Raw genomic sequence first — 21,834 nt, forward strand, 5'->3', positions numbered from 1 at the left:
TTGAGTTAATTTGAAAAGTCACAGAATCAGAGAAAGAAAGTTTCAAACTCCTACCAGAGTAGAATTTTTGCTTCCTTTGCAAATCAGAGAGGATTGGTCTAATATTGTCAAAATTTTCCTGGATAATGTTGGGGGAGAGGGGTACTACAGGAAAGATAGAACATGGCAGCACTTGATCCTCTAATCTCCCCACCTCACAATGGGGTGGTAAAGACAGCAGCAGGGTCCCTCTAGTCAGAAGACTGGGGTTCACTTAACATCTGGAGGCCTCAGTTTCCTCATCTACAAAAGAAGGGATTAAACTAAATGACTTCTAAGGTCCCTTTCAGCTCTCAATCAGTGATCTTCTCATTCAGTTCTATTCTCTGGGGTCCAGACCAGGCAGTGTGGCACATCCCTTCTGTGGTGAACAAAGGGCTGGGGTGTGAAGTCAGGAAGACCCCGAATCCCAGCTCAGACATGTACTCACTTCAGGACCCTAGGCAAGTGACTCAGTTTCTCCATCTGCAAACCTTGAAGTTTAGCTGGATTGGGAGACAGAAAACCAATGGAATCACAGATCTTTGATGGACCCAGCCCACACCACCTCACCCAATACTACAGAGTATCTGAAAGAGAAGCAAAGCAGACAGAAAAAAGAAACAAGAATGACAAACTCAAAGTGATATATTTGAAAAAAGTGGGTGAAAATGAACACTGGTTTGAAAAGCAAAGACCAAACTGGGGTAGGAAGATCATCCACAGGCCCCCAAGAAGAAAGGGAAGACATTAATCATGAAGGAGCATCTGACCAGTTCCAGCCAATTCAATAAATGTTTAGTCAATGCCTTCTATGGGCCAGGCACTGTGCTGGACATTGAAAATTCAAATTCTATCACACCTTCAAAAAGCTTACATTCTACTGGGGGGGGGGTATAATATGGTTAAAAAAAATAAAGTAGTGGGGGCCAGGGGCACTGACAACTGGATCAGAAAAGGCTCAGTGCAGGAAGCAGCACTCAAACTCAACCTCAAAGCCAGGGATTCCACCAGCGAGGTCAAGGAGAGTGTTCCAGATACGGGGGGACAGACCATGCACAAGGGATTGGAGATGGTACATCAAGGCAGGAAGTCGCAGTTTGGCAGAACAGATCATTTAGCTGGAATGTAAAGCGTAGGAATGTGAGAAATGTAGAAGTCTAGAAACACTGTCTGGAGCCAGATTGTAAAAGGCTTTAAACAAGCTGAGAAGTTTGTATTTTATCCCAAGGGATAGAGAGGACCACTAGAGATGCATAGGCAGATGCTTACAGACATGGCTTAGGTAGCTAAATCTTACAGGAGGGAGAGGCTAGAAGAGAGGAGGGGCTAGGATTAGAGACTAAGGTCCTGAAGATAGAATGAACCAGACTCAGTGATTGACTGCACACAGGAAATGAAGCAGAGCTAAAAGTCAAAGATGGCTCTGAGGTCACAACCTGGCGGACCACAAGGATGGGTCATGTCCTTAGCAGAAGTAGGAAAAATTTGGAGGACTAAGTCTAGGAGGAAAAATGACAATTTTGCCGATGGGACATGCAGAGATTTCTCATGAGCAATTATTGAAATAGGCCAAGAGAGAGATGAAAGTTGGATCTCATACCTGTAGAGATAATTGGGCCCATGGCAGTGGGTGAGATTATTGAAATGCTGTATCATACTGTTGACTTGTATTGCCCTTACAATCCTCTAAGACCTCCAGGTCATTTTCCCATGTTCCTCCCCATCTTGTACTTGTCATTTTTTAAACTCAAGTTTAGAGTTTTCCATAGATTTCTATCAGGTTACTATTACTGGATTTGGTTCACTGTTTGAGATCTTTGGGGATCTGTAAATTTGGTAAACCAAGGCATTGATAAAAATGTTAAGCAGTACAGAATCAAAGAGAGATCCCAGGAACACTCTTAGACCTCCTTTCAAATGGACACCGATCAATTAAAGCAACTCTGAGGTCCCACCTCACACTCATCAGATAGGCAAAGATGAATGGAAAAAGAAAACTATTGGAGTGGCTGTGGGAAAAGAGGTACATTACTGCACTATTGGTGGAGCTCTGAAGTGGTCTGGCCATTTTGGCCCCCCAAAATCACTCAACTGTGCAACTTTTGACCCACTAAGCTTAAACACTAAAGTAATCAAAGAAAGAAGAAAAGAGACTTGTTCTACAAAAACACTTATAGCAGCTCTTTTGTAGTTGCCAAGAACCAGAAACTAAGAGGGCAGTGATCAGTTGGAAAGTAGTTGAACAGCTAATGGTATTTGCTATATTGGAATGCTACTATGATCAAAGAAATGACAAAAGGGTTAGGTTCAGAGAAACCTGAGAAGACATGAATGAACTAAAGAATTATTAATTAAACTGAACCAGGAACAATTTTATACAACATTTTAAAGACAAACTATTTTGAATGACTTAGGAAATCTAATCAACACAATGACCACCTAAGACTCCAGAAGTGATGCTACTCATTTCCATAACAGGCTCAAGATAAAAAATAAGGTATCCATTTTTTTTAACAGAGTCAATTCAGGATTTTGCTTAACTATGCATATTTCTATCAGGCTTTTATTTTTCTTTTTGTGTTGTTGATGTTCATTAAATTCAAGGGAATTAGGGGCAGCTAGGTGGTGTAGTGGATAAAGCACTGCCTTGGAGTCAGGAGTACCTGGGTTCAAATTTGGCCTCAGACACTTAATAATTACCTAGCCGTGTGGCCTTGGGCAAGCCACTTAAGCCCATTTGCCTTGCAAAAACCTAAAAAAAAAATTCAAGGGAATTAGAGAGTGGAGAGAAGAGAAAGAGAAAATAGAAGTTTATTCATTGAAAGTAAAACAAAAGAGGGAAAAAAACTGACATTGACCAATTAACATGATTTTGGATTGTATTAAGAGATGTATGTAAAGAAACAAGAAACTGATAGATTGATAAGCCAGAGAAGGACAACCAGAAGGGGGTTCCATTTAAGAAATTGGGGATATTTGGCCTGAAGTAGAAAAGGGTACATGTGTTGAAATATTTGAAAAATTGAAGAGGGATAGTTTCTGTTTTCCTTAGTTCCAAGGGAACAGAATAAGGAGTGGAAGCCGCAAAGATGTATATTCAGGCTTGAGTTCCCTTATAATCAGAGCTGTCCAGAAGGGGTTCCTTCCCTCAGGAAGCCTTTGGGCAAAGGCTAGGTGACCATTTGTCAGGTATGTTATAGTGACTTGGCCACTGAGTTGAACTGGATAGATCCAGAGGTCTCTTCCAACAATAAAATTCTTTAGTTCTGTAATAACCCTGTTATATTCTGGGGTGTTTTAGGGTATTTTGTTTACTTCTGGGCACCATAATTTAGAGAAGACACTGGGAAGCTGAAATGCATCCAGTGGAGTATGAGCAGGATGGGGAAGGGTCTAAAGACCATATCACATGAGGATCAGTGGAAGGAACTTGCAATGTTTACATTAAGTGGCAAAATAACTATTTTCTTCAAGTATTGAAAGATTATCATGGGGAAGATGATTAGACTGGCTTGGTTCTGCCCAACCATAGAAAGAAAATTAAGAACAGTATGTGGAGGTTACAAGAATACAGCTTTCTCCTTATATTTGCAAAACAAACAGAAAATAATTGCCTAATAATGAGAGTGTCCAAAAGGACACAGGTGCCTCAGGGGTCTCCCAACAAGGCCACCTGGTGTAGATCTTGCAAGGGAGGTCTAGGTTGGCCTAGATCAGAACTTCTTCATCCTCTTTTTGTCATGGGTCCTTGGGCAGTTGAAGCCTACAAATGAATGCCTTCTGAGAATAATGCTTTTCCATGCAGAGAATAAACTATGTAAAATTACAAAGGAAACCAGTCATAGTGAAATACAGTTACCAAAATAATTTCAAAGACAGCTCAGAGATGGCAGCTTCTACCTGCTGGCCCAGATGGTCCCAAAGTCCCCTTCTAACTCGGACCACTGTGCAAGTCTGAACAGAAAATGCTTATTCCCCACTCTCCCACCCCTAGTTTGGGGGCAGCTTGAATTGAGAAGCGAAGCTTTTACCCCACTACATCTTTTCTAGGCTCACTGTTACTACTTTACTGTAAAAGCTTTTGTGGACTCTCTAAGAAAACTTGAAAATGAACCAGAGATCTACCAAGTCATTAAACGACTCTGTGACCTGTATGCCTTAGACGGACTTCTCTCTAATCTGGGCGACTTCCTCCATGACGGCTACATGTCGGGGGCCCAAGCCGACCTGGCCACAGTGGCCTATTTCGACCTCCTTTCTCTTATCCGGTGAGTGAGTGATCATGGGAGCCCCCCCCCCAGGAGGATGAAGTTGGTGGGGGGGGCGTCAGAACCCCTCCCTTATGGCATCTTGTCATCATTCCTACTGCCAATACCCAGCACTGAGATGCCGCTTAATGGTTTGTAAAGCATTTTATGTGTTATCCCATATGTATGTATCTATATAAATTTGGAGGAGGACTAAGTCTAGGAGGAAAAATTTAAATTCCAGCTTGCTTCCCAAGCAGGATTAGTAGGAGGATATTTTACTTTGGTTTGGGTTTTGCCAAATTTTAGAGAAAGGGAAGAAGGGCTGCTTCAGTGTGCACATGTTAGCTGGGGGAGGTGGAGGAAGGCAGACTGGGTCCAGGAAACCGAAAATCCACTGAAGTCCAAAGTCAGGTTCCTGGGGAAAAAACTGAGAAAGACCCAAGCTATTCTAGACTTGAAAAGAGAGTTTAAACTGTAACAGGAAAACAGCATCGCCCTGAAGGCACGTGCTGCTCTGAGCAGCTGAGACTAAAAGCTGCTGAGAAGTCATCCTCTGTGTGTGTGTGTGTGTGTGTGTGTGTGCGTGTGTGTGTGTGTGTGTGTGCAGTGTGTGTGTGAGAGTATGTATTTGAGAGACAGTATGTGTATGTGTGAGTGTATGAGAGTGTATGTGTCTTGTGTGTTATGTGACAGTATGTGTGAGTGAAGGAGTATGAGAGTGTGTGTATGTGTGGGAGAGACTGTATGTGTGTGTGAGAATATGAGAATGTGTGTGTATGAGGGGGTGTGTGTGTGTGTAAGAGGGTGTATGTGAGAGTGAGTGTGAGCAAGTGAGACAGAGACAGAGCCAGATTTAGAGGGAGGGAGGGAGGACAAACGGAGAGAGCTGGCCTCTCTGGGATTATGAAGGACTATGGCTTGGCCTCTGCCCAGATGCCTCAGCTAGACATCCCGATTCACTTACAATAGATCCAGGTCTTTTGTGCCAGCAATGCCATGCTCAGGAGGGGATGCTTTGTCCAAGGACAAAGCTCAGCCCGACTGGCCAAGGTCTCGAGTCACTGCTCCGGGTTCGAGGAGGTGGCTTCCAAGTTGGCCAGGGTTCTTTGTCAATGTGAAGGATTTTTCAATGCCTGTCACTCTTGACAATTTTTCTCCAAGTCACAGGCGAATGCTGAGCCATCTGATGAAGTCCCTGATCCCCAAGTCACTGGGAACGCCCATTCTACCAAATTCAATGATGCGTCTGAAAGAGTCTAAACTATTTTTACAGGGTCTGCTGCCTAGGACACAACTCTGGTCAGAGTCAAGCAGGACCCCCAGGGGACATTTTGCTTGTTGGGGTGGGGGGAGCCTCAGGGGAAGTGAGGGTCTGAAGACAGAGGGGACCCAGATTCAGGGGCCAGCTCTGCTTCTTGCTCACTGCAACCCTCACACCTCTGTTCAGAGGGGCTGTATTGGGTGTCCCCTGAGGGTCCTATGATCCAGACTCAAAGTGGGCCGTTGCTCAGGGGGTGTGGGGAATCAGGATAGCCTGTTGAACTTTCTACAAACTCCACAGAATCAGGTTGTTCTTTTTCACTTATTCGTGGTCCCATAGTCCTCTGTCCCTTATCTCCCAGCTTTAAAATTTTCCACAAAATTTTCAACGTGGGTGAGAACAGTTCACACTTGTTCTCAGCTTGGTGAGCTCTGTTGGCCTATCACCCATGTACAAAGGTGCTTCAAGGTTTAATGAGCACCCAAGCCCTGGCTCCTATTTACTTCTGGAGGTGGGGTCCGGAGAGAAGGCAGGTCTTGGCCCAATGATGTAATCTGGACTTGAACTCCTGGTGTGAAATCTCCCTCCACTGATGCTCCCTCTGTAACTCAATCTTTGAGAGTTTCCTGGGGGACCGGGAGGTTAAGTGACTTGTACAGGGTCCCATAAAGTTAAGTGATTTTCTCAAGGTCACCCAACTTGAAATAATAAGGTGCAGGATTTGAATCAGAGGCCTGAGATGTCAGTGATTTGCCCAGAGTCCCTCAGCTACTAAATGAAAAGCAGGACTTGTGCCTCCATCAACTAATACCTCCTAGCTGTTCAAGGTGCCCAGAAAGACTCTGAATTGTGTAAAAATTGCAATGAGATAAATTGGACTAGTATTTGGCATTATAGAGACCCAAGGGCTGGCGGTGGTCTTCTATGAGCACTTGAACGTCAGCAGGGGGGCTCATAACCCAAGAGGAGCCGTACTGGGGCCAAAACAGAGAAGCCCCTGCTCTGAGTTATTCACTGGGTACCAGATTGCTTAGGGATCATGGACCCAGTGGATACAACCCCACCATCTTGATCACTGCATGTCTGTAATCTGAAAGATATTCATCAACTCCTATGTTTCTCTCTTAGGAAAGATGCCATTTTATTAACTGATGCCTTTGACTTTTCCGACGAGTCCTTAAATTCTGCACTTGGCTGTTATGATGGAAATGCCTATGAACGGCTGTTTGAGTGGGCCCAACTATCACCAACCAATACTGAGGTAGGGAGCACCACCAGCTCCTTGTTTTCTAGTCTGGTAGGAGGCAGAGGAGACAAACCACCCCGGGTGATTTCCAACTCAATGGAAATCAATTAAAAGTATTTTAAGCACATGGGTGAGGGGGGGCAAGGGGTCTGAGGCCAGGAGAGGTACTGCTTGGAATGGGGGGGGGGGGCAAAGCAGTGGTTTTTGAGTAACAAATTCAGTTGACATATATTGCTGCAAAGATTAAGACAGTGTTCCACCACTGGAGGTGTCATTTGAGCAGACACCATGGCGGTGACCAAAAGGCTGGACCTTCTGCTCAAGGAGCCGCCTCTTGGGACCACCACCAAAGTCAGGATGACCATCTGTAGACAATCAGCTCATCCTCGAAGGAAGACATGGGCTTTGTATAGTTAGCAGTCAGGCTGGCCAGGGACATATTCATTCTTTTCATGTTATTAGGTTTGGCTTCCAATCTCAGCTGTGTCCCTTACTACCTTTCTGGACTAGCTTCCTCACCCATTATGTAATTGGGTTCCACGGCCCCTCTAGCTCTAAACCGATGCTTAGACAATCTGCCATCCCCCAAAATACATGAGGAAGTGATCCAAGGATCACTTGGACAAGAATGGACAAGAATCATACAGGTTAAGAGGTGGTGGTGTTGCCATCTGAGTCCCTGGAGAGAGTGCCCCCAGCAATTAAATAATGGACTTTCCAAGTTAAAAAAAATCCATAATTTGCATCAAGCATCCTATGACCTATAATCTAAATACTGTATCAGCAGATTTAACCTAGATTTGTTGGTAACATGGGCCCTCTTGAGCAATCTAATAAAGGAAATATTCCTTCTCAGGATAATTTTCCATTTTTTAAAAAATTTGCATTTTAATGTTCTTAAATGCATAAAATAAATTCAAGGAATTTGAGGGAATTCAAGGAAAACCAATCATAGTAATATGACAGTGAAATTTCATATACATATATGTGTATATTTAAGTATATGTATGGATAAACTATTTTGAGTTCACAGGCCCCAGGCTTAGAATACTTGATTTAGACAGGACTTGCTAGTCATCGCCCATAGAAATTTAAACATGTTTCACCATGTTCTATAGCATAAATGTGTTACTGGGATGATGAATGTGAATAAACCTAACTTTTTTTTTCCCTCTTGAAATTTCAAAAAGGTGTCTTGCCACATCCTTGCATTGATGACTCTAAGACTTTAATTCACACTTAATTTGCATTTCGCCATGTCTAGATCAAGTCTAATTTTAGATTCCATTTTAAATAGTCACACTCCTCCCTTGCCCCTTCCCTCTCCCAAGGTCACCAGTGGAAGGGGTAAGTCCAGAGTTGCCTCTGCCAATGGCAAGGACAGGGCAGTTTCTCCTGGGCAGGTCATGAGTTGGCCATGTCTTGGTGGTCCAGGAAGGGTCAGAACCCTAGCTTGGAAACCTGGTCCAGGCATTGTTGGGGCAAGCCCCTTCCTAGGGGTGGGGGAAATAGGAAGAGTTTTCAGGAAAAAGAGGAATTGGGAGGAGGATGGGGCTGGCTCTGGAATCATGACAAAGGCCAGCAGTGAGCTTTGGAGAAGGGAAAAGGGAAAAGAGAAGATCACATCTGGAAAGACGTGATCAGAGCTGCAAGAAGACAATGAACTGAGCTGAGAAAAGAAGTGAGCGGATGGAAGACTCGAGGAGGAGGAGGAGGAGGAAGAGAAGGGGGATGGGAACCCTAGAAGGGCCTGAGGAAGAGGAGAAATATGAGAAGGAAAAGGAAAAAGTCTCTAGAAAGCCCGACTCCAGAGCCAGCTCCTTCCCCTGAGCCTCACAGCAGCCTTGGGGGCTAATTGCTAGAGGCATTACCTCCATATCACAGACAAGGAAACTGAGGCTCATCCATTATGTAATTGGGTTCCACAGCCCCTCTAGCTCTAAACTGATGCTAAGTATCAGAGGCAGGATCTGAACCCACATCTTTCCTCCTGCTCCAACCTCTATCCGCTACTGCCTCTCAAGGGTAGAATTTGCTTGTCTTTCCCAGCACATACATTCAAGATGCTGCCCAGAAGGTCTGACCAAACCCAATGCCACTCCCATATGGAGAGTTCCTGAGACAGAGGACTCTGCTAGGGTGCAAAATTTGAAACAAGAGGCAGTCAACCTCAGATGCATGGGGAGCATTTTCATCAAAAGCAAGAGTTTCACAAATAGTCATATGAGGAAGTGAAAATAATATCAGAAAATTGGATTTGAAGTTTTAGACCATACCTTAAAATATAAAATAACATATATAGTTTGTGTGTCCAGATACACATATGCTCACAAACATATCTGTGTATGTATAGGTAGGTGTATATTCAAAGGAAACAGGAGGAAGACAAGGAGAGAAAGGAGGTAGCAAAGGCAACTTCATGTACAGAAAACCAAGGAGGAGAGGGAGGAAGCATTCCATTTTATATAATTCAACAAATAGTTACTAAATACCTACCAAGTGCCAGACACTATGAAAAGTACTAAAGATAGAATGCAAAAGAAAAAAACTGTCCCCCCATGTGGACAGATCATACAAAACAGGTTCAGAATAAATACAAAGATACCTGGCGAGTAGGAAGGTGGACAACAGAGGAAATCAGAGGACACTTCTCAGAGGAGAAAGCTCTTGAATGGAACTGGAAAGGAGATCCCAAGAGTTGGGCAGAGAGGTGGCATGGAATGTCAGGCTGGGAAACATGGCAGAGTTTCAATGCAGAAATAGACTGGACATGGCCATCACAGCATTCCCCGGACCCTCTGGGCCAAAGAGGAGGCCCACAAGTCCAGGAAACAGAAGATAAGTCTGATCCAAAGGAATAATACATGAGTGATGGGAGATTTCAATCATTTGGACATCAGCTAGAGCACTCCCACACTATCCAAAAGTAGGGCAGCTAACAATTCCATGCTTGGCGTCAATGATAACATCAATTTTAAAATGGTGGATGGGAAAATTCTATTAAAGATCTGATTCTTAGCAATGGGAAGAAGCTGGCTGCTGGGGTGGAAATGATGGGAAAATTGAAGGGAAACAAAGACCCTTCTGTCAATGTCATAAGGAATACCAGGAATAGTCAGACATATATCCTAGATCTGGAGGTCAAGAGAATTCAAAAGGTTCAAAGGAAAAATAGGATCCCATGGACGAAAATCCTAAAGAGGAAATAAACCCACAAGGCATGGGATATTCTCAAAAATAACTCTGGTTATTCCTATGATGCATTCCAATCCAATATGATGGATAAGGAAAATGAGCTGTCTAAAGAGACTAAGAAGGATGTACAAGGAATTCACCACCCAATTTAGATTTTTTTAAACCATATACAGAAGATAAAAGTAAGGGCGGGCAACAAAAGGTGAAGCATAAGCATAAACCCAGGCCTCTAACAAAAAAGTGGAGAAAGCTAAAGATAACAAAAACCTTTGGGTGGGATGTTTAGCCCAAGGAAAGAAGAAATAAGACCATTGCTTGGGGTGGACAGGATTCAAGTAACTAGCAGTACATCTGTACTTGCTTCTGTTCAAGCCAAGAATGATCTTTGGATACAAAAGGAAAGAAATAAAAATAGTAAAGAAACAAATGAAACCTCAAATAATTAAGCACCTAGCTAACCTTGATGAGTTCAAATCATCAAAGTCAAATTAACTACACACCAAGGTACTCAAAAAATGATCAGAAATGGTTGCCAAGACACTGACAGTGATGTCCGAAACACTATGGAGATTGCATGTAATTGGAAAAATAAAATAAAATTTCAATTTCAAAAAAAAGAAAGATAGAAAGACTATGGAAAATAAAAGAGGTCCTTGCAGGACTAAGGGAGAGTGTTTTACTTTTCAGAAGAGACTAAGCTAGAGGTCAATAGGCTTGAGTTTGATTCCTGGCAAAATTCTAGAATTTATTTTTTACCTTAAATTTTCTTTTTGTGAACTTATTCATCAACAATGCAAACATTTCAATGTACACATAAGACTAGGAAAGTGGCTTGTATAAGAAACTGTGAATATGTAAAAGATGGCAAGAGATTGTCCGAAAAGGAAATTATGATTCTGGAGAACAGCCTAGATCCATCAAGAACAAGTTGTGCCAGACTAACTTCATTTCCTTTTTTTTTTACAAGGATACTTAATTAGTAGAACAGAAGAAGGCTATAGAGATGGTTTATCCAGATTTTAGCAAAGCATGTAATAAAATTTCTCACTCTATTCTTGGAGGAGATGGCAAGATGAGAGCTAAGTAAGATAAGGGCATTCACAAATGATAGAAAGGCCAGACCCAGTAAGTTCAATGTCAGCTTTGAAAGGTTTCCAGTAAACAGCCAGGCTTTCATTTCAAGATTTTTATCAGCAATCTGGCTAGAAACAGAGAAAGCATGCCTGGCAAAACTATAAATGACTCAAAGCTGGGAAGAGGAGTGAACATACAGGATGACAAGATTAAAAAATATCTTAACACTAGAATATTAAACTATATCTAATAAGATGAAATTTAATAGGGATAAATGTAAAGTGTCACACTTGGATGCAAAAAATCAACTATGTAAGGACAAGATGGGGGCAGAAAACAGCTCACCTGAAAAAAAAAAAAGATGAGGCTTTCCAAGCTAAATATGTCAACAGAGTATTCACCAAGAAAGTTTAAATAACTTGGGGCTACAGGAGCCCATGTCCATTTGGCAGGAGGGGATGTATCAAAAGGAGGAAAACCAGGTCCAGAGTCTTGAAATTGTTACAGGAGCATGGGCTCAAGGACCTGAGGACTGGAGACAGGAAAACTTAGTGGGAATGTGACCATTGTCCTCCAGTATTGGAAGGGCTGTCACTAAAAAGAATAGATTTGCTTTCCCACCAGAGTGGGAATTAGGAGTTGCCTAAGAGATTTTGTTCACAGTCAGGTGAAGCTAAATGAACATATTCCTGTAGATATCTTCAAGGGGATTCCTTTACATCTATGGGATAGATTAAACGGCCTCCCTTCCAACCCAGATTTTAGTTCTGGGATTATGAGTCAGTTCTAATTCCATCACTAATGTTCTGCGATATTAGGGTACAAATCCTAAAAGAGAAAAAATACCCAGAAATACCCAGATTTGCAGATCTAATCTGAAAAGTAAACTCACAACATATATGTATATATTTATATATACATGTGTATAGGTTTATATGTATGTAAAATAAGTAACTTTTACATGGCTAAGTGGTAATACATATTTTCCCCCTTTGAGGAAAGAGAGGAAAAGTCCACTCACCCCTCTTATACCCAAAATAATTGGAATGTTATGGGTAAAACCAGGTTTACTAACAGATAAAGAAATCAGGTCCTTCTTCTCCAAGTTACCATGAAAAAAATATAGCTTTTTATGGTTTGTAACTCCCAAAAGCACTTGAGTCTTTAATTAGTTGATTTTTGTATTCCTGCCATAAGGATGTCAGTGTACAGCACACCCTTGTAGTGCTATCATCATATATCACACTAAAAAAGATCTCTAAAGTAGCTTTTAAAAACACCTATTTCTATGTAAACAGGGAACCGCATGGGTGAATTTTTGAATTTTAAAGCCAATGGGGTGTCACCCTATTTAACAACAATGTAACATACAAAGTGAGGCGTTAAAATGTGGAGCCTGTTTGTTCTAGCAATGGCAGACTCTCAACTCTACACATAATTGACATTATTACATGGATTTTCAAAATATACTGACTGATTAAAAAATGTGTAATTTTAAATGACTTGAGGGCCCAAAAAATTTCAGTGGTAAAAGGTTCAAATGGAACCTGGTTGACCTCCAGAATTTTCAGAAACAGTTGAATTAGTTGTCATAAAATATATTTTAACCTAATTACATAGGTAGAAAAATGCACAGTGCATAATTTTTTTAAATATCTATAACAGGTTTGAGTTAATATAACAGCTGCTATACTGCATTTTTTTTACTGAGTTAGGGAGAGAGGAGAAAGAGAGGACTTCACACAGTGAAACACAATTATATTTTTGGATATAGTGTAAGGTGTTTAAAAAAAAGTCAGCAGTACTCAGGGTTGAAAGGGATCCCTAAAGTCATTTAGTTTGACCCCTAATTGATCAGGAATGCCAACTGCGATATCCCTAGGTATCCATCCAGCTTCTACCTAAAGACTTTCAGGAACAAGGAACCCACTTTCCCAAGGCAGCCCAAGTTATTAGGGAAAATTTTATTTCATAGATTCAAATCTGCCTTTCTTTGATTCACTATTCCCAGTTCTACCATCCTGAATATATGTATATGCCTCTGTGTGTGTGTGTGTGTGTATGTGTGTAAATTTTCAATGAGGAGAATCCAAACTATTTTATTTAAATACAGCTTTTACCCCAAGGCTATCAGCTTGTTAGGTCTAACTTTCCAAACTGGTTTTGTTCTATTTGAGCACTAACTGTGGAATGTGACTTAACAAAGCCTATCAATATTTTTCATGCCAATTTATTTTTTAAGTATCTTATTAGAAACATTTGAAGCCTAAGTCACCAACAGACACACACTCCTTCCACTACCCCATTCTCTTGCATTAGGAAGGAGGGAACAGGGTGAATAGGACAAAGCAGAGATTTGGCTTCTGAACTGAAGAGCAGGTCCTTCCCATTCTGCCACACACATACAGCATCTTTACCCTTCACTGCTACAAAAGCAGGTAGCTCCAGTGACTAGGTAAACAGAATATTTTTCCCCTCCGTTTCAAAGAACGTTATGCAGAAAGAGAAACCTATTCATGAGGCCCAAGAATGTGTGTCCTCATCCTTAACATCCTCTGCTCTAGCAAAGGGCCCCCACTTGATAAATGCTTACTGAGCTGAAACTTTAGATCAAAGGCTCAGTTGTACTTTGCAACTGGCCTTGTACACTGAAAAGGGGGGGGCTGTCCTTTGAAAAATGAAATCTTAAAAAACTAAAAATTAAGAATCTTATGTAATCTTTCCAATGTGTTAAAGAGTTGACTGTGAATAAGAAATTAACAATAATCCTGGTTGAAATGATCATTTTAATATTTATTTCTTTCTCCAAACAGGGGAATCCTGCCTATGAGAAATATCTAAGGCCATTCTTAAAAAGTAACCGATCCAAATTATGAGATCTGCCAACTATGGACTGCATTTTACATTCAAGAAGTGAAACAAAATCACCCACTAAACTTATATTGTGATAAAAGGAAATCCATGAGGAAAAGCCAGGCAAATCATGTGCCTTCAGTCTTATTGTTCTATGTCTTCTATGAAAAATTAACCTTTCACCTCATCCAGTGCCTAGGTCTTGACAAAAAACTATGGATACAAACAGGAGCTAATAATCAAATCAGCCTGATCCTCTGAAGGACGACAATTACGTCTGATTTTTTAATACAGATCTAAAATCATTTTTCACAATTAAAGTACTAGGATGTATGTTTAACACAATTTTCTTATGGAATATCCTACCATGAATATATTACCAATTTACCTTTGTAACTAATCCATTTAAATATTTAGAAGTTACATGATTAAATGGGAATATGTACTAATCATTTGAAAATCTGAAAGAAAATGACTGGTTTCAAGTCACACTCAACCATGTGACTATAAATGAAGGATTAAAAAAAAGGTGTTGAGACTGTTTCAATGTGAGTTTAAAATGTTTCTTAAACTGGATTCAATTGGTCTTCTGCCTCTTTCCATAATCCAAAAGTTTCTCTCACACAGGCACAAACCTCCCTAAACTGGTGGGCTTTCCATAACTTAACAAGGCAACAAGAATTTTATTGAAAGGAAACACAAGCTGAATTTACCACCGTTTTCCCCCAATTTACAGCCACCCAAATCAGTGTAATTGACAGCTTGGCAAGGTTTTGTTAAAGTTCCATTTATAATTCAGGAACTGCCATTAACTCAACTGGATAAAGAGGTTTCCCAGGAGGATTCTGCCATTTTGCCCTGGGGTTGGAGTTCCAGACCTCCATCCAAGGGTCCTTTCCCACTCGGTCACAAGCCCTGGCCTGGAGGTTCATTCCCTCAGAAGGAGCCAGCCTCAGCTAGACTGCCCTTGAGAGCCAGAGGTGAAGTGACTGAGCCTTAGGACCCTGCCCCAGAATCTGTCGCTTTGAAGCAATCTTTCCAGACTAATAGTCTGGCCATCAGCAAATTCTAATCATCGCACCTTTTTGCTGCAAGAAACTGAACCAAATAAAAGAAATATAAAATAAAACATGACAAGGGAAAAGAAATTATTTTGATTGTCGCAGGGCTGTTTGCATTCATCAAAAGAATTAATTTTTTTTAAGATAATCTCAAGCATGAAATAGAAATGTTTGTTTTATTCCATAAATTAAAAATAAAATAAATAAATATGAAAAAATCTCTACAGAGGCTTTTTGGTTTAGCTGAGTTTGGTCTGGTTTTGAGCAGATTCCTCTGCCTAGCACATGCAGGCAGCAAAAATAAATTAAGGAATTAAAACCCGGACTTTAGGAACGTATTTAGCACTTGTAACAATTAGGGTTAAAAAAGGGCTGGATATTTAGTCAACAAAACTATTCAAACAGATTCATTTTAGATATCCAGAAAGATTCCATGTCTTCCAAAACTCACCATTTTAATGCTGTGATCATTACACAGCAATCAGAAGTTCTACCAATAACTTCTCCCAAATATCAGACTGAAATTATTCTAAGAAAAAAAAAGTATATACTCTCCCCTAGGCATGTTACCAATAATAATCAAGGAAGCCAATCCTAATTTCCATAGTTCACTTTTTTTTTATTAGCTTCTTTTGGGCAGGCAGTACACTTGGGAATAATATTGCACCAGGCATAAAAAGTCAGACTTCTACCGTGGGGACATTTTGTGTTCAAAATCCAAAATAAATATTTCAAGTCCAACATTTCCATGGCTACAGATATTTGGTTGCTTGATTTATATGCATAGAAAGAAAGGTCGTCCTAGCTAGAAAAAGCAGGACTTCACAAGAACTTCAAACCAGGTGGAGCAGGGCTTCCTTTCATAACCCAACACAACATGTTTAGTGGCCTGGAAACTAGGTCCCTCATCAAATATGGAGTTTCTCAAAGGTATCATCGGAAGTACCCTGCTAATTCTCCAATTTCCAGTGTTTTTAGCCTTGTAGTTGCATTAGGAACCATTTAAACAGTAATAATTTTAGCACTGTAATAGAAAAAGTTCTGTTAACAGGTAGATTATAGACCATAATGATTTTTAGAATTCTTTTTATAAAAAAGGTATCTTGAGAATTTGAACAGGCACATGCATACTCAATGTGAATGGGACAAGGTGGGGGGGGAATAAGAGAGTTTTGATAAGCACAAATTTCTTTTTCAGTCCTCATATCCCTTAAATAAATACAGATTTTTCCTAAGCTCATAGAGGAGGGTTTTTTTTAACCTTTCATCTGTGAGCCAGCGTTCACCAGTTTCTCCTGGGGTCCTGGTCAGTCATCTGTCTTGCGGGCCAGGCGACAGAAAGTCCAATTGTGCTCCACAGTGTTTTCGTTGGCTCGCTCGCTCATGTGGTGCACACGGGTGTTGCGGATCGTGAAGCCTTGCTTGGTGATGTACTCCATAAGGTGGACCCGGAGGGAAACTTCTTGGTGGTAATCGCAGGGACCAAAAGTGAAGGACACTTGGCAGTCTCTGGTGTCCATCATGTGCTTGTTCCACTTGGTGAAGTAGTTGGAGATGCCCTCCAGCAGAGGGTGGACCTTGGTGGTGATGGTCAACTGCGTGATGATCACTGCCACCGGGTTGGAGTACTTGGAGAGCTTCCGCGTGCTGGACAGCTCGACGACTTCCTCAAAAGTATCCATGGGATACAGGGGCTTGGGGTCATTGAGACACTGAATCAAGGGCTCGATCTGGTAGAAGTCCGCTTCTTTCCGAAGCAGATCAAACTCCTTAAAGTCCAGAGGCAAGGTCAGTTCTGAAGTCCTTAAGAAGTTGAGGACATATCGGAAAAGGGGTCCATCCCGATCTATGAAATAGTTGCCCTGAGAGTCTCTGGCCGTGGGGAAGTCTCCCCCAAACATGGCTCCCAGCATGGAGTCGGGGTACCTCGTGAGAGTGGTGAGGGAGGTCGTATACAAATGGCCCCCTACATTTAATGTGACTGGATCAGTCATCTGAAAACCAAACAGATAGCATGACTCAGGCAGGGAGAGAGATCCGGGTTTTATTAGTCAAACACATGGGAAATTAGGTGTACCCTATTAATTTCTTTTTTTTTGAAGGTTTTTGCAAGGCAAATGGGGTTAAGTGGCTTGCCCAAGGCCACACAGCTAGGTAATTATTAAGTGTCTGAGGCCGGATTTGAACCCAGGTACTCCTGACTCCAGGGCCGGTGCTTTATCCACTGCGCCACCTAGCCACCCCAGCCTATTAATTTCAATGGCAAATAATGACCTTAAGGGATCAAATGGTCCGGGTATAAAATTACTGCTAAATTTAAGGATCTTCCTCAAGAGAATAAAAAAGAAAACACTAAAATTAGAAGGGACTATTTTCCAAAGCCTTACTCTGATAAGAAGGAATTATTATTATACTGCTTCCAGATGTGAACATTTTTTGTCATAATCAAAGGGAATAGTTTTACAAAGAAAGTATGTCACCAAAAAAGGTAGTTTAAAATATAGTATATTTGAAATTCAATCTTATAAATGTCCATTTTTATTAAAAGCAACAAAAAATGAAATAATAATATTACTAACATTAGCTATCATTTACCATAACCAGGTCCTATGCTAAGTGTTTTACAAATGTGATCTCTCATTGGATCCTCCCAACAACCTTGAGTTTAGTTTTATTATTAATCTCCATTTTATAGTTGAGAAACTGGGGCAAATAGGTGAAGAGACTTGCCCAAGTGTCTGAATAAGTGTCTGAAGTTGGACTTGAACTCAGATCTTTCTAATTGCAGGAGCATTGCTCTATCCATTGCATCACCAGCTCTCTCTCAAAGATGCCAAAATTAGCAAGGTAACTATTGCAGACCAGAAAAACAGATATTTGCTAAAATTATATTCTTATCTTTAAAAAACATCCAAACCAGAGGCAGCTAGGTGGCACAGTGGATAGAGCACAGGCCCTGGAGTCAGGAGTACCTGGGTTCAAATCCGGCCTCAGACACTTAATAATTACCTAGCTGTGTGGCCTTGGGCAAGCCACTTAACCCTATTGCCTTGTTAAAAAAAAAAAAAAAAAAAAAGAAGTCCAAACTAGAGAGGCTAAAAACCAAAACTTTGACCTCTTCAGACAAAGACACTCTGCATTTTAAATGATTATTTGGACCCCATGAGACCTGTGCCTCTATGAGCAGATTCAGCACCAGGACTGAAGGTGAAGGAGTTAGCATCAGGCTTACAGGTTATTCAATGAGCCACCTATGTAGTCTTTACTCAATGATGGAGAAGTGTGAGAAACTCTAGCTAACAACCAAGTTAGCCTCCATGGCAAAGGAACTGAAAAAGAACAACCCTAAATCAATGGAATCATTTTACTAAACAAAAAGAAAAGTGAGTTGAGGACCAAAAAATTCTTGATACTTCCGCTGTTTACATTCCCCCACCACCACCAAAGGAAAAAAAAACCTAAAATTGTTGTGCTAAGATCAAAATATGGGCAAAATGTACCTTGGATGTCTTCTATGGAACAAATCATTTGTATTACTAAGTAAGCTAAAAGCTATGGCCTAATCCCTACATCCTAACCACAAAGGATAAATGCAGGGCAGACAATACTATTTTTTAAGTTTCCATTATCCTGATAGTTTGCTTATATTTGTAATGTTAATGTCGTAATCTTGTCATTAATTTTGAGAAGAAACATCTCTCTAGACTATCACGAACCTTCCACCTTACTATCCTGTACCAATAAAGAGACCAGAATTTAATGAGAAAAGTATATCCTATCCAAAGACAGGAAAAAAAAATAATCTTGCATTTGCTGTGATTCTTTTGGGGGGAAAGGATAACATTAATGGTAGTGGCACTTATCTATCAAATTGCATAATAAAATTAATATAAATCTCATAAAATAAATCTCATAAATCTCATTAAATTTCATAACTGTAAAACAAATGAATAAATGTTTTCCATCAGCATCACTTCAATACAGTTAGAGCTCAGTGAAGAAAACAAGATTTTACGAGCAAAACTTTAAATTTCATAATCTGATTTCGAAACATGAATTGCCCAGTATTCAACTTTAGCTTTTAAGAGACGCTTGTACTGGAATGTGAATAGATAAATATACTATTAAATGTATTACAGCCCCCCAAAACAGTAGAATGTAATAAATGTCAGGGGGTCCAGATTACTTTAATTCACAGGCCACATCCATGAATTTCTATCTTATTTATGTTTTTCAAATTCCTGTTAAAGGACCTGTGCAGACATGTAAGAAAGCTAAAATCCTCCAGCTATATTTTGGCAACCTACACACAGAGAGCTGCAACACTGTACTCACCATATAGGCCCAGTCTCCATTATCCATCTGCTCTGATGTGTGGTCTCTGCGCTTCCAAGTTTCACTGAGGGTGCAGTACTACTATCACCTAACCCCCAGAGGAAAAAACAGAATGTTAAAAACAATCTTCCAAGAGCAGGCCAAACTTCCCAACTCCTGGTTTGTATTTATCCCCCACCCTGCCACCAAACAAAGGTCTGTACTGTATCCTATTTTCAAAGACCTTCCAGCGTCCTCTCCTTACCTCAAGGACCAGAGTCTCTGGGGACAACAAATAATTAATTCTTAGACTGTCCTATGTATTCCACTTTGGCTAAATAAAAAGTGATTTATCTGCATGGCTGACATGTTCACAAAGAAAAAGAATTATTTCTATGAGGAAAGAAGGAAAACCTTAGCAAGTAAATCCAAGAGTTCAAATGCTATGTGCTAATCAATAAACACTGCCGACTTTCTGTGAAATACAGTTTTCAGAATTTTTACAAAGAAATTATTGTGTAACTTCATCCTGATTCGAATCTATAATGACTCTGTATCAGGAAGGTCATTTATGAAATGGGAAAAATAAAATCTTCCTTCCCCATCAACATAAACAGTAAAAACAACAAAAAGACAATGAAAATTAGGAATCGCTCTTTTATTGACTTTTTAAGTGATCTACTTTAAAACCATTCACTAAAAAATCAGAGCAAATATTAAAGATTCTAAAATAATAAATTTTTCTATGAATTTTAATACTATAGAAAAAAAATTTTAAACTAACTCACTCCTGTATAACAGAGGCAAAGTGCATCTCGGACCCTTGAGTAGACAATCAACCCCCCCAACTCTGAACCGGAGCTGAGGCCAGTGCTACCCATTTGGGCTGCACTCAGATCACCTCTTGTGCCAGCTCTCCTAGGGCATCTAAGCCAGCAGGGTCCCAGCTCCGAAGGTGGCATTTGCCACACCAAGTGCCCCTTTGCTCCAGCCAACAGGCAGAGTGGAATGTTGGCTCTTCCCCCTGGGCCTCCCCCAGACCCACTTTCCAACTCCGGTGGGAGCTGGCCCCGGCTCCAGGGGACCACAAAGGCTCTTGTTCCAGAGGTCACTGGGGCATGTGGAGGACATCTGCATAACCCAGCAGGGACTGAAATCAGAGCCTCAAACGTCCACCTCCCCACCTGCAACTTCTTCAAAGCCAACCACCAACTGAACTGTGGGCCGGTCATTCTTTGTGGGAGCTCTGCCCTCAGCAGTTGATCCAGAGAGGGGCCGCCTGGGCTCTCACGGGAGGGCCAGACCAGGCGTCCAGCTCCAGTGCCGCTGACAGCTCGCCTGTCCTGGGATGCTGGGTCCCTGTGCTTCAGATGTGATTAGTAATATCCCTTCACCCACCCCCTTCCCAAAGGGGGAAACTTCTGGAGAAACAAAACTCCAAGCCCTTCCCACAGGAGTTAACATCCACCCCATAGTTTTGTCATCAGTGCTTCTACTAACAGTAAGCTGAAGCAAATGGGTCTGAGAAACACACAGCCAATTTTTCTTAGAAAAACAACAATCACTTCAGTCCCTACCCACAAGAGAGATTATAAAAATAATTCCACAAAGAATTACCAGGCACCTGGCACCTTTGTGCCTTTCTACCTCCAAAGGGGTCCTTGGTGATCTCCCCAAGCCAGGCTGGGACAGTCCATAGGATGCCCCACGCTGGGAATCCGCGGCAGTTGGAATAATTTATCTTCTCCCTGCCACGACTTGCGAGGCAGGCAAGCACTGCCACCCTGCTGCTCGTGGCGACCCTGGCGCCTGACCTTCGGACAGGGCCCTGCCGCTCCAATCTTTCTGGCACCCTGCTGTCTGAGGCTTGCCCTGGAGGACCGGCACAGAGACTTAAAAGCAACTATGCCATTCAAACACAAAACCAGGCTAGGGAGTCAGTCCTATTCTTCGATAAGACTCCTACCGACCATTTGCAACCCCCTCTCCTTCCTTTGTGGGGCATCAAGCAGGTCCCTGGCAAGACTGATAGACACAGTTCTGTCAGTGAAGAACAGCCCGTGGTTATCAAATTCACAATGTGAAACAGGAAGTGACAATGAAGAAGGCTCAGAGACTATCAATGTTCCATCTGATGTGGAAGGGCTGGGCTCTAGGAACCACTCCTCGCAAAATCTAAACAAGATAAACTCTTGGGTGGTCTGACAGTACCCTACTCAGCAGCATTCAGTGGTAGGGCCACTAGGACCCCCTACCTTTATAATGGAGAGCCTCACCCGCTCCAACTGACCTTCAGCACTTGGGATCCAGAGCTCTTTGACAATTTTATTTCTGAATATGCAAATTATATGCTAATGCATCATGAGAACTCCAAAGGACTGGGTGGGGGTGGGTGGGTGGAGAGGCCCTCAGGGACCTCTCCCAGTGTCCCCAGAGACCCAAGGGGCTGGAGGGGATGCATATGTCCATCAGACAGTCTGAGCCTCAGAACACCAAAAGGACTGATGAGAGAAAAATAAAAATAATAATGCACTCTCTTGGGGTTGTTTAGAGTTTGCC

The 21,834-nt window shown here is 41.5% G+C and overlaps 2 protein-coding genes across 5 annotated transcripts in view; one reads left to right on the forward strand and one right to left on the reverse strand.

The window, feature by feature from the left end:
• ACOX2 (acyl-CoA oxidase 2) overlaps nt 1-14,441 on the forward strand; it is a 46,555-nt gene extending 32,114 nt beyond the window's left edge. For both annotated transcript variants that reach the window (XM_074198859.1, XM_074198858.1), the window contains exons 13-15: nt 4,072-4,289; nt 6,661-6,793; nt 13,861-14,441. In XM_074198859.1, coding sequence (XP_074054960.1) covers nt 4,072-4,289; nt 6,661-6,793; nt 13,861-13,923 — 414 coding nt within the window. In that variant the 3' untranslated portion in view covers nt 13,924-14,441. The remainder of the gene's footprint in view (nt 1-4,071; nt 4,290-6,660; nt 6,794-13,860) is intronic.
• Nucleotides 10,545-21,834, reverse strand: part of KCTD6 (potassium channel tetramerization domain containing 6) — an 85,147-nt gene continuing 73,857 nt past the window's right edge. For all 3 annotated transcript variants that reach the window (XM_074198861.1, XM_074198860.1, XM_074198862.1), the window contains exons 2-3: nt 19,297-19,384; nt 10,545-16,955 (exon numbers count right to left, since the gene is read on the reverse strand). In XM_074198861.1, coding sequence (XP_074054962.1) covers nt 16,269-16,955; nt 19,297-19,323 — 714 coding nt within the window. In that variant the 5' untranslated portion in view covers nt 19,324-19,384 and the 3' untranslated portion in view covers nt 10,545-16,268. The remainder of the gene's footprint in view (nt 16,956-19,296; nt 19,385-21,834) is intronic.

This window comes from Macrotis lagotis, chromosome 8 (genome assembly GCF_037893015.1).
Source record: "Macrotis lagotis isolate mMagLag1 chromosome 8, bilby.v1.9.chrom.fasta, whole genome shotgun sequence".
In the NCBI taxonomy this organism is placed as follows: Eukaryota; Metazoa; Chordata; class Mammalia; order Peramelemorphia; family Peramelidae; genus Macrotis; species Macrotis lagotis.